Here is a 14,274-nt window from a genome sequence, read left to right on the forward strand (position 1 = left end):
AATCACAATATACACCCGATCATAACGAAAATCAGAAATGTCTCTGCCAAATTTGATTCAAATCGGATCTGATTTAGATGTAGCTGTCATATATATGTTCTATCCGATTTCAACTTAAATCACTCGTTTACATTATACCACCCCTTTGAAAAGTTATTTTCTATGAAGCTAGAGCTTCATCTGCAGAAATTGGAATAGGTTTTTGGGATTCTTGGGGTGTCACGTTTCTCAGTTGAAAGGTCAGTAGCTTTTTTTACCAAAATAAAAGTTTTTAGTAGGTACCGTTTTTTCTGAACAATTCCTTAGCAGAAAATTTAAATCCGAATATAGCCATTCATAATTTTTGTCTTTCAAAACATTCATGTTTCTGTGACATTTTTACCAACTTTGCGTTAATTTTCAGCAAAATAAATGAACTGTTTGCTTTAAGTATTTCTTTCTTTCATCCGAAACGTTGTCGACATCAATTTTGCTTACTTAATGTTTGAAAACAGCATCAGTTTTTTTTTTTGTTACCTTTTCGCCATATTTCAAAAAGGTCGATTTTTTTATACGGAGGTTGCCTAGAAAAAGAGGCATTACTCGCAAAACGCAAAAAATCGCAACATGAAATAAATTGAACATAACTCATTAGTTATCACTTAATTTATGTGCAAAATTTCAAAGAGGTCATATTGGGTCATTTTTTTTAAGTTTACTGAAAGTCAATATATCAAATTACTTTAACTCTTTAAAGTCTTCATAGGCTAAAGGGTTATTTTCAAGTATAGTATCGCAAACATAAAAATGTATCTATATTTTCCATTTTCCACAAATTAATTATTGTAAACACAATCGAAATAATACACACTCAAAGTTGACTAAGCACCACAGAAATATAAGCATATTTACAGAATAAATTATATTGAGCGATGTGTAACGGTACTTCATATTTAGCACAAATAAATATCACGTCTCTCTATTTTGGAGTGTTCTAAATACCAAAACAATAACAACTCATGAAAAGCGACACTTTGACACTTTTGCACAGAAAAACCGGTCATTTGACCTATAGTGGAATGAGTAGAGTGCTAACAGTCCTTTCTTAGAGCGTTCCTCAACATTCCTGTTCCACGTTTATTTTCGGTCAAGGATTGTACCAAGGTATTTTGCTTCTTAAGAAAGGGTTAGGGTGAGGGGTCCCCTAAATCACGATTTATAAAAGTGTACATGTGCATCAATCGCTCGATTATAACGTTTTATTTATTTATTTGATTTTATTTATTTTTTTTTTTTTTTTTTTGAACTAGAAATACTTATTTCCTTTATTTATGTTCCTCGGTGGCGTTAGTGATTTTATAAACAAATTCTCTCAATTCATTCTATAAATAATAATTATCATATTTTTTGGCGCCCAAACATCTACAACTGTGACGAGAATTGTTTTTATAATTGTTATCTCATCACCACTAAAGATTGGCGACTCAATTAACATTCACATGTTAGAGTATTATTATCTACCGTTGATAATATTCTATAATACTAAAAATATCAAAAAACAAAACAAAAAATGAATGAATTCTATTGACTTTGTATTAAATCTATGTTTGTATTATATTTTTTAATAAGAGAAATCCCGTTCATACCACAATGCCATTTTTTCATATGTGACACATACCCATATACTGCCAAAAGTGTGGGACAGTGATTTCCAGTATTTGTTGCGGGATTCATTGATTTTTCAGTAATACCAATATTTTTTGACATTCTTTGTATGACTAACATACATATGTACATATACAACAGTTATTTATAATCGCATTTGTTTTCTTTTCTTTTTTGTTATACATTTTTCGTCATTCGCCCGCGCAAACATGTTGGAAGACATAAAGGGAAAAATGACAACATTCCTTGCAATATAAAACTTTGTAAAATTAATTTGCTTTGGCATTTGACTAATTTAAAAAAGAGGATAAGACATAATCTGCTTGAAATTCAGTCTAAAATCCTCATTTTTATAAAGGTTATATTTTGTTTTAATGCCTACCGAAGTAATGCGCTACCGCACTTTTTTAGAGCTCTATATCTCAGTACTTATTCAACAGATATAAAAACGTTATGGCTGATTATTGTCCTCTGATACTTAATTTTAAAAACTAGTAACAAAAACGTATAATAAATCAGTATTAGGTTTTTTTACAGTTTTGTATAAAAGTAAAATTAGCTTTGGCATTTGATGGGAGACATAATCTGCTTGAAATTCAGATCCTCTAAAGGTTATATTTTGTTTTAATATGCGACTCGATGTTTGACTTTTAAGGGCATATTTTCTAGCGGCGGAAGTTGACATCTCAAGGCCACACACACACCATCAGCAATTTGATCTTTTGTATGTAATTTTGAACCATATTAAAGTATTATTTTTAAACTCAAACCAAAAAAAATTAAGGAAATAATAAAGCACTATCTGTATATGGCCGAATATGTACCACTTTAAAATGCCAAATCTACCCCGTACTTTCTATAGTTTTTTTTTCATTTTTTTCTATCAATCTTCTACAAACATTATATTTTTAAATATTTTTATAAGAATACACCCTGTAATAAATTACTTTTTAATAATACTACCTTAAAATTTGAAACGTTTTTTACACGAGGCCGTAATTATGGCCCGAACATCGAAATTTCTCATTGAGAAAAGGGGATCGGGCCAAAAAATAAGCGTGCCTGTTTTGATAAAGATTGGTCAATATTTAGCGGTTCAAATGGACCTTGAATTTTCAGTGAATAATTACAAAATTTGAATTCTATGACGTATATATTTACCCTGAAGGACGTAGACCCAATAAGTTGATAGTATATCCAATGGGAGTGATTGACCTGTAAATGCATACCAATTATATTATCGTATGTATTCGGATTTGGGAGTTACACTTAAATATTTACAGGTTAGGCTGACGTTAGAGTGCGCGCGAGAAGCGATGCTATGATATGCCGCTAGGCGACGCTATAAACCTCTGCGTGTGTTTTCTTATGGCATAGCGCAAAAGCTGTCAGAGTGGATGCTACGCTACAAGCGAGACAAAGCTAGTGCAAGCGATAAAGCGTGTTGTGCAATGGTTTATAGCAAGAGCTCGCGTTGGCTCTGTTTGAGTTTCTTTGTTTATTATTTTTATTTACCGTTATTGGCATCGGTTTTTGGCATCGTTCTTTTGCATCTTATCGAATTTTATTTTTTTGTGAACTCATGCCCAAATTTAAATAAATAATAATAATAAAATAATTTGGAAAAAATACGGGAAATCGATGCAGAAATATTTGTTAATTTGATGAATTTTTATTTAAAAATTACTTTGAAAATAATTTGCGATATGAAAAATTCTTCGTCTGAATTCTTCTTGAGTCAATAAACACCAGTTTACAACAGAAAATGCGATGTTAACCAAGAACACGCTTTGCTCTCTATAGCACTCACTCTGACATACTATAGCATTGAAGTAGCATGAACTATTATAGCATGTAGTATCGCATCGCTTCTCGCTTGCACTCTGACGTCAGCCTTACAGGTATTCATATAATATTTAGTAACCCATTACCACACTAGAGGGCGGGAATATATCGGTGATCGCTTTGAAATAATTTTCGCTACGCCTATAATTTTCGGTAATGATCAGATACTAATATTGTGATGAAGTGGACCGAATACTTAATTTTTGTGTTTTTCGAGTCGATCTATAGGCCACAACTGTAAGCCGAACATCACAACACATCCTAGGGTGAAGAGAATCTGGACAAGTAATTAGAAGGGCTGTGCTGAATACTAGTTATATTCGGAAAATATGTCAGTATAAGGAAAATGTGCTGCTGACTTCTACTCGGTCAAGAGGTTGCAAATATCGCGAAATTGTGCCCAAGCTCAGAATATAGAACCACAGAAATTTAGATTATCGTGGAAGATGTATAGGGTATCATATTATATCGCTCATTGGTTATTACTATTTATGTTTTCATTATATACAACTGCCACAACGACGATCAACCATCTGATGGAAACATCCACTTTAGATCAAAAGTTCCTTTGGACTAATTAGGTGGCAATAAAGAAATGTACCTCCGTACAATTCTCCAAAATAGTAAGGGTTATAATTCATACTGGACACCTCATATATTCATTTAAAATTTATAACGTATTCGAATATGAGGATTATTAGATAACTCCTTATTATACGTACCATAAAAATACTCAAAATGGTTCGATAATTTTTCATATATGGCTAGATTAATATATCAAAAAATTAAAAATTGTCGAAGTTTTACTTTCCACTTCGGCCGGAAAATGCCTGAAATTGAAATGGCTTTATTTGGGTTTTATGTTAAAACATGTCCCTATATCGAAAATAATATTTTTTTACCCATCAAGAACCCGGAATGGAAAATTGAAGCTACCTAAATAGTGGGAACGGGACCTTTATACTATGGCTATAAAAAAATCATGAAGCAATATTGTAATTTCATGCAAAAATTATTTTATCCTTCAAGAACCCAGAATGCCAAATGGTAATCTTTTCGGATGAAAAATGGCACCTATGACCATAAAAACCCCAAAAAATGTTGCGCGACATATATTTGAAGGCTACGCCAAAGCAAGGACCTATATGGAAAAGTTCGGTAAAGATGTTTTTTCCCAATTACTCAAAATGACAAATGACCACATGTTCGATTATAAAATATTGAAAATGGTGGGATACCGTTATATTTGGATCACACCAATTTTCCAATACCAAACATGCTAGGAGTAGTAGAAATGAGTGTGCAAAATTTGCAAAGCTCTATCGTGATTTCAACAGTCGTTTTTTCAGGAATGATTTCAGTCATGCAAATGATACATTCAATATTGGCATCAGGTGCATTATGTCCACTCCAGTCTAATGACAGAGGATTGGACGCCAATATGTTCCGCGCAAAACTCAAGATTTTTACACTTCCGAAATAATGTCGTTCAATTTTAATCAAAACACTTTCTCGCCTCTATGCAAATCTAATATGTACATACATATATTAATTTATATTTAGCATTTATTCTATACTAATTCTTAACCTCATTTATTTCTTATTCTTCTAGGTTACTAGCTATAACAAATTTTGTTGGACCTAACTAACTATATATTAAGAATTCCACAATCAAATTGACAAAACTCCAATAGACACAATGTTCCGCAATACACCATTGGCCAATACACCAACCTTTAAGCTTATATTAGGCTTTGGTCTGTGTACGCTAGGTGGTGCTATGTTATATGCCTACTTTAAGCAACGTGACGAAGATGATGAAGATCAAAAACAGGACACAACAAGAAATCATTCACAAAAGCCCAAAGCCATTAGCCGACAAAGTTCACAAACAGCATCGAAACAGGCACAAAAAGAAGTGAAACTTGAATTTAAAATATCCAATGAACATGTGCCGCTAATAGCGGGAAGGCAGGGAGCCAATTTGAAATCCATACAGGATAGGACACAGACAACTATACATTTTCGGTAAGTCGCAGTATAGAAAATAAATCCCTTTTGCACTTTGCAAATGTCTAATGTTTGTGTGTGTTCTTTCTTCTTCTGCTTCTTTTAGCGACAAAGATGATACCCATAAACTATGTGAAATAACTGGCCATCCGGACAATGTTAAGGAAGCTCGTTCCATACTACTGAAAGAAATCGAACGTTCGCCAATTGTCAAAGAAGAAATCTATGTACCACAAAGTGTTTGTGGCAAAATTATGGGCCGTTGTGGTGAAGCAATGCAAGAAATATGTCGCATCTCCTTGGCCAAGGTTTCCGTTGATGCCGGAGTACGTAGTGCCAATACGAGACGTATTACGATTACCGGTAATCGCCAACAAGTTAATATTGCACGCAAAATGATTGAAGATAAAATCGAAGAAGATGAAAATTTACGTCGTGCCGTTGAAGAAGTCGAACAAAAACGTGAACCCAGACGTTCACCGGCAAACAGTGTCAATTCCAGCATGTATTCATCGCAAACGTCATTAAGTTCGCATTTGCCACCGCGTGAAAAATTGATGGCCGCTCGTAATGATGAAAAACCCATGGAGGTATATGTATCGGCTATTGCCTCGCCAGCAAAGTTTTGGGTACAACTCATTGGACCGCAAACAAAGAAATTGGATGATTTGGTAGCCAATATGACAGCGTACTATAGTAATGCTGAAAATCGTGCCATGCACCAGATCCATGAACCATATTTGGGGCAGATTGTGGCAACGGTTTTTAAACATGACAATAAATGGTATCGAGCTGAAGTCGTTGGCATCCTGCCCAATCAATATAATCCCAATGAGGTTGTATTGGATTTGTATTTTGTTGACTATGGCGATAGTGAATATGTATTACCTCATGAAATATTTGAATTGCGTACAGATTTTCTTACATTAAGGTAGGTAAAATATTGTAATCGATATTTGGCCTTGATGTAGGCTTGTTGTGATCTATATCAAGGTCCATTAACTTTTCCATTGTCTTCATTAGAAAGATACATTAGAAGTGATCATTATTTTTTTTTTAAACAAATCGTCTTTGTCTTTTCATCATTAACTTAAATTTTTTGCAGATTCCAAGCTGTTGAATGTTTTTTGGCTAACGTGAAGTCGACATTAATCAGTGATCCACAAACATGGGAACCTCAATCCATTGAATTTTTCGAAGATTTCACACAAGGTTAGTATGAATGAACCCGAAGCCCACTTCGGACTAATCTACAAATGCCTATTTTTTTAAATTCTTCTTCTATTATAGTTGCCCGTTGGAAGAAGTTAATCTCACGTGTTGTTACATATAAGGATCGTGTTAAAACGCTAACTGGCAATGCAGCTGCACGTGAAGGATCGCCCATACCTGGTGTTGAACTATACGATATACAAGAGGGTATGTTACAGCAAAACCTTTTTCAAATTATATAAATTTCAATTTAAATTGTTTTCCTCCAAAACAAAAAAATAGGCATTGAAATAAATTTGGGTCACATGATGATTTCCCATGGCTATGCTCTGCCCATCAGCGAAGATTATCCCCGTGCCCTATCGCCATATACCGCAAGTCTTAGCAATTCAAATGATGCCTTGACGAACTCATCCACAACATCATCGTCCATAATGAAACCACAATCACCACAGCCACCTTTATCGCCAGCCTACTCAAATGATGCCGATTCGGCCGAAGATGCTCTAATCGAAGAACAATTGAAGCATTTGAAATCCGCCACACCGTTCAATAAATATGTAAATGGCAGCAATAATATAGCAGTAACAAAAATGACACCCTCCGAATTCTTTAATGGTGGCGGTCAAACAACCAACAGTGCACCAATTACGAAGGCCACAAATGGCCATCACAATAACATGGATGCATCAACAGCGTCAACGTTATATACCAATGGCAATCCTCAACGATAAAGACTGTGGTTATTGTGTGTTATTTAACTTAGACAGTAAATAAATTAGATAGTGTTTGGCAGTAGTAGTGTTCTTATATTTGTTTTTGAACAATACTTCTCCTGTAAATAGATTGTGAAGTTTAATTATTTTTATTTTTTTTTAGTTTTCTACAAATTGTATTTTGTAATTTTTTAATTTAAGAACTTTATGCCATATTTTAGTTATTATTTAATATAATGTCTCTTTTTTGTTTTTTTTTCTTCTATTTAATTTGGGCTTTTCCAAAATACATCCTAAATGGTTTGTTTTTCTTTTTTATGAGTTATTTTAATTTTACTTTTTCTTTATCTATCCCCATTGCTTCTTAAAGCATTATCCCTAAAGTTGTGTAAATATTTCTTAACTACATATATTAAGTGTTTGTTTTGCATTACAATAACAAGAAAAGGAACAAGAAATGTCATATTTGTTTTTAATGTATACCATTTTAAATAATTACTTAATCTAATTAAGTAACTGGCATATTTACACAATTTCTCTAAATTATCGATATCATCGATTGCATATCGTGTGTTTTTTTTTTTTTTGAAACTACCACATTCATAATTGTACAATAAAAGAAACTTAACATGAATGTTGTTAAAACTGACAATCTTTCATGCAAATAAATAAAATTAAAAAAAAATTTAAAATTAGCATGTGTTTTAATTTCATCTGCTGTATTTCCGTAAAGAAGTGGTGTCTTGCTTCGAACGTTTTATATATGGTAAAAATTTCAAACTCTGAAAATAGTTTAAAGAGGGATGGAACTTCTACAAGAGAGTCATACCATTGATGGATTTTTTCGGACTGGTTTATAGACCATGTATAATGTAGTTATAAGGAATTTCTTAACTCAAAGTCCAATAGATCTTTAGGTAAAGTGTGACTTAAGTTCCCAACTCTGGGAATTAAAAGTATTACTTATTTATTAGGAATATTCCTTGCATGGAAAAACGAAATAAGTATTCAACCTATTTTAACTGGCTGTCATCTATAAAATGCATATCTTCTAACTGCCATCTATTTTTATGTCATCTTTACTAAGGCGATCAGTTTTTGAAAATGTAAATAGATGACAAAAAGAAAAAAGTATATTTTTAATAAAGATAATAGTTTGTGTATAAAAAATCATTTCGATTTACTTATAAATATATAAAATGAGTTAAAAATTCGTTAAAAGTTCTAAACGAATAATCTTGTGATCTTTATATAAGGAACATAGCAAAGAAGTAGACCTAAGTGACTATGTTTTCTAGAATATTTTGCAACCCATAAGCCTCAACAAGTAGTAAATTACATTCACTTTTGAAGGCAATTTTTTCGTACAATTAAAAAAATGTAAAGGTGGGCTTCTTTATAATCGGAAACATAGAAGCCAAAATATCAAATATCAGCCAATACGTTTGCAAAACGTGTCCAGGAACCCTAAAAATATCAAAATTTTATAATTAATAATTTTTATGGAAATTGATTACGCAATTAGAACTCAAAATATGAAATAACAGATAATTTGGTTGGACAATATGTTTAAAATCCTGAAAATACCTTTTCCTAAAATGCCAATAAAATTTTATAAAATTTATTAATTTGTTTTAATTTACAAAAATAAACATTTATCAAGGTTTTAAAAATATAGATGACAGATTATAAAAATAGATGACAGATAGAGGACATAAATTTTATAGATGACAGTCAGTTCAAATAGATGATTGTCCTCTAAAAAAGAGGACGTATTGTCACCTTATATTTAGTCATCTATATTTTTTTAACCTTTAAAATTTAAACATATTCTATTTATTTATTTGTAAAGTTGTTTAGAAAACTTCTCGAAATATTCACCGGAGACACCATAATATATATTTTTTGGTTCAGAATAAAATTCTATATCAATTTATGCAGGTATGTATATCCGTCGTTTGAAATTACGATAGAGCTTGCAATATTTATGATAGATCATGAAATTTTCTCTGCAAAAATATTTTTTGGGGGGCGTATTCAATATATGGATTAGTTCAAAATTCTTAATTCCAAGTAAATTGTTAAATTTTTTCTTGGTATCATCTATTTGTATTTTTAAAATCTTGTCGCCTCAGTTAAATGTTTGCTTCCTGCAAGACTGAGAATGTAAGGATGAAAATATTTTGTCTTAATAAATTATCGCTATGAAATTTGCACTTCTAGCTCCAAAGAAGCTTCATAGGCTGTAAAATGATACCCATTTTGTCTGGATTTTAATAACACGACTGGTTTAAATCAAGGTTTTCAGAAGTATACATTTACCTCCTATATGAAATGTATATCACTGTGATCTGCCCAACGAGATCCGAGTGGAGCCATGTATAGGGGACCCTTTTTACCAAAGAGTGTGTATAATTTATAAAATTTAAAAACAGATTCTTACTATGAATAAAAATGTAATTTTTACTTGTTTTTATAGAAGTTTATTTCATTAAAAAATGTATAATAAGTATAAAAAATTGCACTTAGCATAGTAATAATATGAATGAGATATATGAGACCTAATAACTGTGTTGATGCATCATAATTCTGATTGGCAGTTGATGTTTAAGATTTGAGTATCAATTTCAAATTGTGTTAGTTCAATTGTATGTAAATTAAATTACACATAAATATGAAGAACGTCAATACTTGATTTATCAATTTGAGCTTTAATTCTACAAGAAAATTTAAATGTACCAAAATATGTACTTCGAATTATAAGCCTTACAAATTATAAAAATGGAGTGTCCCCTAAATTAATATATCATTGGTGGTATTAATGGCAATCGGTGGCAAATATATAGCTCGTATCTGGCTACGTAGCCTTGCAATTTCAACATCTTCCCGTTCCAGTTCACGTATCAATTGTGAGAATTGTACCAGACCCTCACGATTACCCGGAAATCCATACGATTTTATTACTTCCGTTTGTAATTGCATTACCAGTGGGAATACATGCTGCATCATTAGAAGCATCTCCTTGCCGGCCGAGGCTTTTGCTTCGGATAACTTTTTTGAATTCTCCGGTTGATTGACTGTGCGTATAATATCAATTAATATTTGTTTGGCAGTATCGTTATTAAAATTCATTGTTATTGTTGTTTTATTTGTATTTTGTGTGAATAAAATTATTTTATATTTAGAGCAAAGCCTCCTCCTCTGCGCGTCTTTTGCCTATTACTGAATAATCTCACCGTAGGTATACTAATGTAAGGTAGCCGCATCGGCCCAGCTGATGGTACAATGAAATGTCAAAACATATTGTTGTAAATAGAATTCGCCGAACATTGACGTAACGCAAAATCATATTTGTAATATTCTAATTGTCATCCTTAATGGAAAATAAAAATAATTGTTTATTTCGAAAATAGAAAAAATTGAGGATAAAGTCATGATGCAATAATAAAGTATAAAAACAAAAACTTCTGTTTTTTATCTGACACATTTTATCTAGTAATATTTGTCATGGTTGGCAACATGCACGTCGAATTAATAGGTGTGTCTGGTTACTTTTCCAGTAACATTTACTCAGTAAGTTCTAGTTCAGAGAGTAAGCCTGAGAAAAGTAAACAGACAACATTTAGTAAGGTTTTGCAAAAAAAAAAAACAGCTGATTCAAGAAAACATTTGATTTGCGCCAAAATAAAAAACAAACAAAGGACGAACACAATTATTTGTATTGCATTTAATATTAAAAATAAAATGAATAATAAAAGAAAAATTGATTTGGTATGTTCCCCAGGAACATTTAAGCTTCCTGCATTAATATATTGCCCTCTATCTGGAACTTGCCTAAAAATATAAAGAATTAGTTTCTAATTTAATGTAACTTTGCATTGCTTACGAATTTTCTTCCATTTTCTGTTACTTTTATACAACTTAACTTCAAATTGAACTTTGCAAATTAAAAAAATGTTTTGAATAATTTTTGTGTTTGGTCCTAAAGCAGCTGATCCAAAAATGGTTGGGTTTGCAAAATCTTACTGCATAAAATTTTTTCAGTAAACTCCAATAAGTTTGTTGTTGTTGTTGGACTGTCAAACTTGCTCTCTCACTTGACTCTCTTTTACTGGATTTTTGGTTAACAGACAACATTTAGTAACATTTGGTAACAATTGTTACCAAACATCGAGTTAACAGACAGAGCTAATATAGAAACCATGGCACAATAAATAGGTAGCCCATTTAGCGCAGCTGATAACTCGATTAACTTTCAAAATGTGTAACTTCTACCAAAGACATAAAAGTATAAAGATAGGACAATTGATACGTAAACAATTTCCAACAGATGGCTTTTCCTCTGTTGTTACGATATCATAACAACAGAGAAAAGGATATTAAACGTTGTTAATGCTATATCTTAAGCTTATTAAATAAAAACATATTTTTTGATTGTAGATCTCTGATTTTATTTACATTTTATACACACATTTTCGCGTATTGGCATTTTTATTCTTAACATGCCTCTGTTAACCTTGATTCCCCCTGGATATTTTTTCATAAACTATTTTGCCAAAATGCATTTTGTCGAGTCTTTACGGTTTCTATGTCTTTGCTTCTACTTGAATTCGATGTGCAGTGTTGCCAACCATTCGAGACAAAAGCAATGGTTTTTTTTGATACATCACCTTATTATTGCATCATGGTTTCTACTTGATTCCATGTGTAATGATGCCAACCATGTGAAATATTATATGGGAAATTTTGACAGATGGCCGAGACAAAAACCAAATGTTTTTGTTTTGATACATTACCTTATTATTACATCATGCATGAAGGTATAAACCAATGTCTATTAATAAGGTCACCCAGGGAGACCAGCTGATAATCGACACCTCTCAAGTTTGCTGTCAAAATGCATTATTGTGAATTGACTTCCATTATGAAAACGTAAACAAAGTCCAAATTTTTGACATTAGACTTGAGAAAAAACAGCTGTTTTCCGATTTCGATTGCTGCCAACCATGTGAAATATTATATGGAAAATTTTGACAGACGGCCGAGACAAAAACCAAATGTTTTTGTTTTGATACATTACCATATTATTACATCATGCATGAAGGTATAAACCAATGTCTATTAATAAGGTCACCCAGGGAGACCAGCTGATAATCGATACCTCTCAAGTTTGCTGTCAAAATGCATTATTGTGAATTGACTTCCATTATAAAAACGTAAACAAAGTCGAAATTTTTGACATTAGACTTGAGAAAAAACACCTGTTTTCCGATTTCGATTGCTATCTTGGTGACCTTATTAATAGATCTTGGTATAAACTCATGGTATAATAATCAAAGGTAACATCAAGTGTTGTTGTCATCAAAGGATACAACAATCCCACGACGGCCGGTTCTATGCACCGGATTGACTCGGAGGAATCAACTTCCGACCAAGGGCTGTCAACCCAGCAAATACTACGTGTATTTTTTCAACATGGGAGCATCATTACCCGGAATGCTTGCTCCGGATTCTTTTGGTCCGTGCCGGGATTGAGACAAACCCCGGACCATGGTTCTGCTCAGTTTGTCACAACAGCATCCACCACAGATCTATCTCGGTGAGATGCAACGGATGCAGAGAATGGGTACATTTCAGGAGTTGTTCCGGCCTTAGCCGGATACAGGAGTATAGCGTTGCTTCTTGCTGCGCCAATGTAGTCCCCAGCGAGTCGTCGTCGTCACCGTGGTCCACGTCATCATCGTCGTCGTCTTCGGATTACGTGACTCCCCCGCAATCTCCGCAGCAGCAACCTGCGCCGCAGCCGCTAACACCGCATATTGCTGTCGCAACTCCTGACAATGTATCCTTTCTTCAATTCAACTGCGATGGACTTCGAGGTAAAATCAACGAGATAGTGGATTTTATGAGTCGGAGAAGTATTATGGTCGCTGCGATCCAAGAAACGAAGCTGAACAACACCTGTAGTCTTCAGAGTTGTGATGGACACAACGTTATTAGAAAGGATCGTACAAGAGGTGGAGGTGGAGGATTAGCATTCCTATTGCACCATTCTGTCCAGTACAGACCTATCTCGCTTGAGCTAGACTCTAGTGACCCATACATGGAATGTATGGGGGTAGCGGTCATATGTGGTACCGCTGTGCCCCGCGTTATTTGCCCGACATTAGTCATCTTTTGGAAGGCAATAACCGTCTGGTGCTAGGGGATTTCAATGCACATCATGAGTTATGGCATTCCGTCCTAGGTAATGACCAGAGGGGCATGGCGCTGGCCGAGCAAATTGATAGCTCAACGTTTTGCACGGTGAAGGAGGACATACCCACCAGGATGAGGGAAGACTGCCAAAGCTCACCGGACATATCCATCGTGTCTCCGGGTCTGACGAATGACGTGGCTTGGCAACCCGTCATATCATTGGGGTCAGACCACCTCCCTATCATCATATCCATCAACAGACCACCCGATTTCATAACTTCTGAACGCCGTATTGGCAAGAGTTCAGAAATTTCACCAATCGTCGCTTCAGAGAACTGCCCATCCCTTCTGACGCTCGCTTCGCCGTTCTAACCCTACTAACCCCAGAGTCAGGGAACTGACTTTGGAAGTGAACAGGTTAGTCGGCGAGCATAAGCGGAAAAAGTGGCTAGAGCATCTGAAGTGTTGCAACATCAGTACCGGAGTGAGTAAATTGTGGGCAACGGTTAAGTCGCTCTCGAACCCTGGAAAGAAGGAGGATCGGACTTCTGTCTCGTTTAACGGCGTTGAGGTGACAGATCCGAAGAGGTGCGCGTGTTATTTCAACCGGCAGTTTATAGAGCACCCCGAGAGTGACCGGGCGAAGAGA

The 14,274-nt window shown here is 34.0% G+C and overlaps 2 protein-coding genes across 2 annotated transcripts; one reads left to right on the top strand and one right to left on the bottom strand.

The window, feature by feature from the left end:
* The first annotated feature begins 5,177 nt into the window (after positions 1-5,177).
* LOC133330377 (tudor and KH domain-containing protein homolog) lies at positions 5,178-7,445 on the top strand. Its single transcript, XM_061538831.1, has 5 exons — positions 5,178-5,517; positions 5,606-6,430; positions 6,605-6,711; positions 6,790-6,918; positions 6,994-7,445. Exons 1-5 carry the CDS (start codon positions 5,189-5,191, stop codon positions 7,443-7,445), a joined length of 1,842 nt encoding a protein of 613 aa, XP_061394815.1. The 5' UTR covers positions 5,178-5,188.
* Positions 7,446-10,220: 2,775 nt separating this feature from the next.
* On the bottom strand, positions 10,221-10,559 carry LOC133330381 (protein C10). The gene has a single exon (XM_061538835.1). The coding sequence runs from the start codon at positions 10,557-10,559 to the stop codon at positions 10,221-10,223; it is 339 nt and encodes a 112-aa protein (XP_061394819.1).
* Between the last annotated feature and the right edge of the window lie 3,715 nt (positions 10,560-14,274).

Source organism: Musca vetustissima, unplaced genomic scaffold (assembly GCF_032173495.1).
Source record: "Musca vetustissima isolate MV318-11 ecotype Yass unplaced genomic scaffold, APGP_CSIRO_Mvet_v1 utg19615, whole genome shotgun sequence".
Classification (NCBI taxonomy): domain Eukaryota; kingdom Metazoa; phylum Arthropoda; class Insecta; order Diptera; family Muscidae; genus Musca; species Musca vetustissima.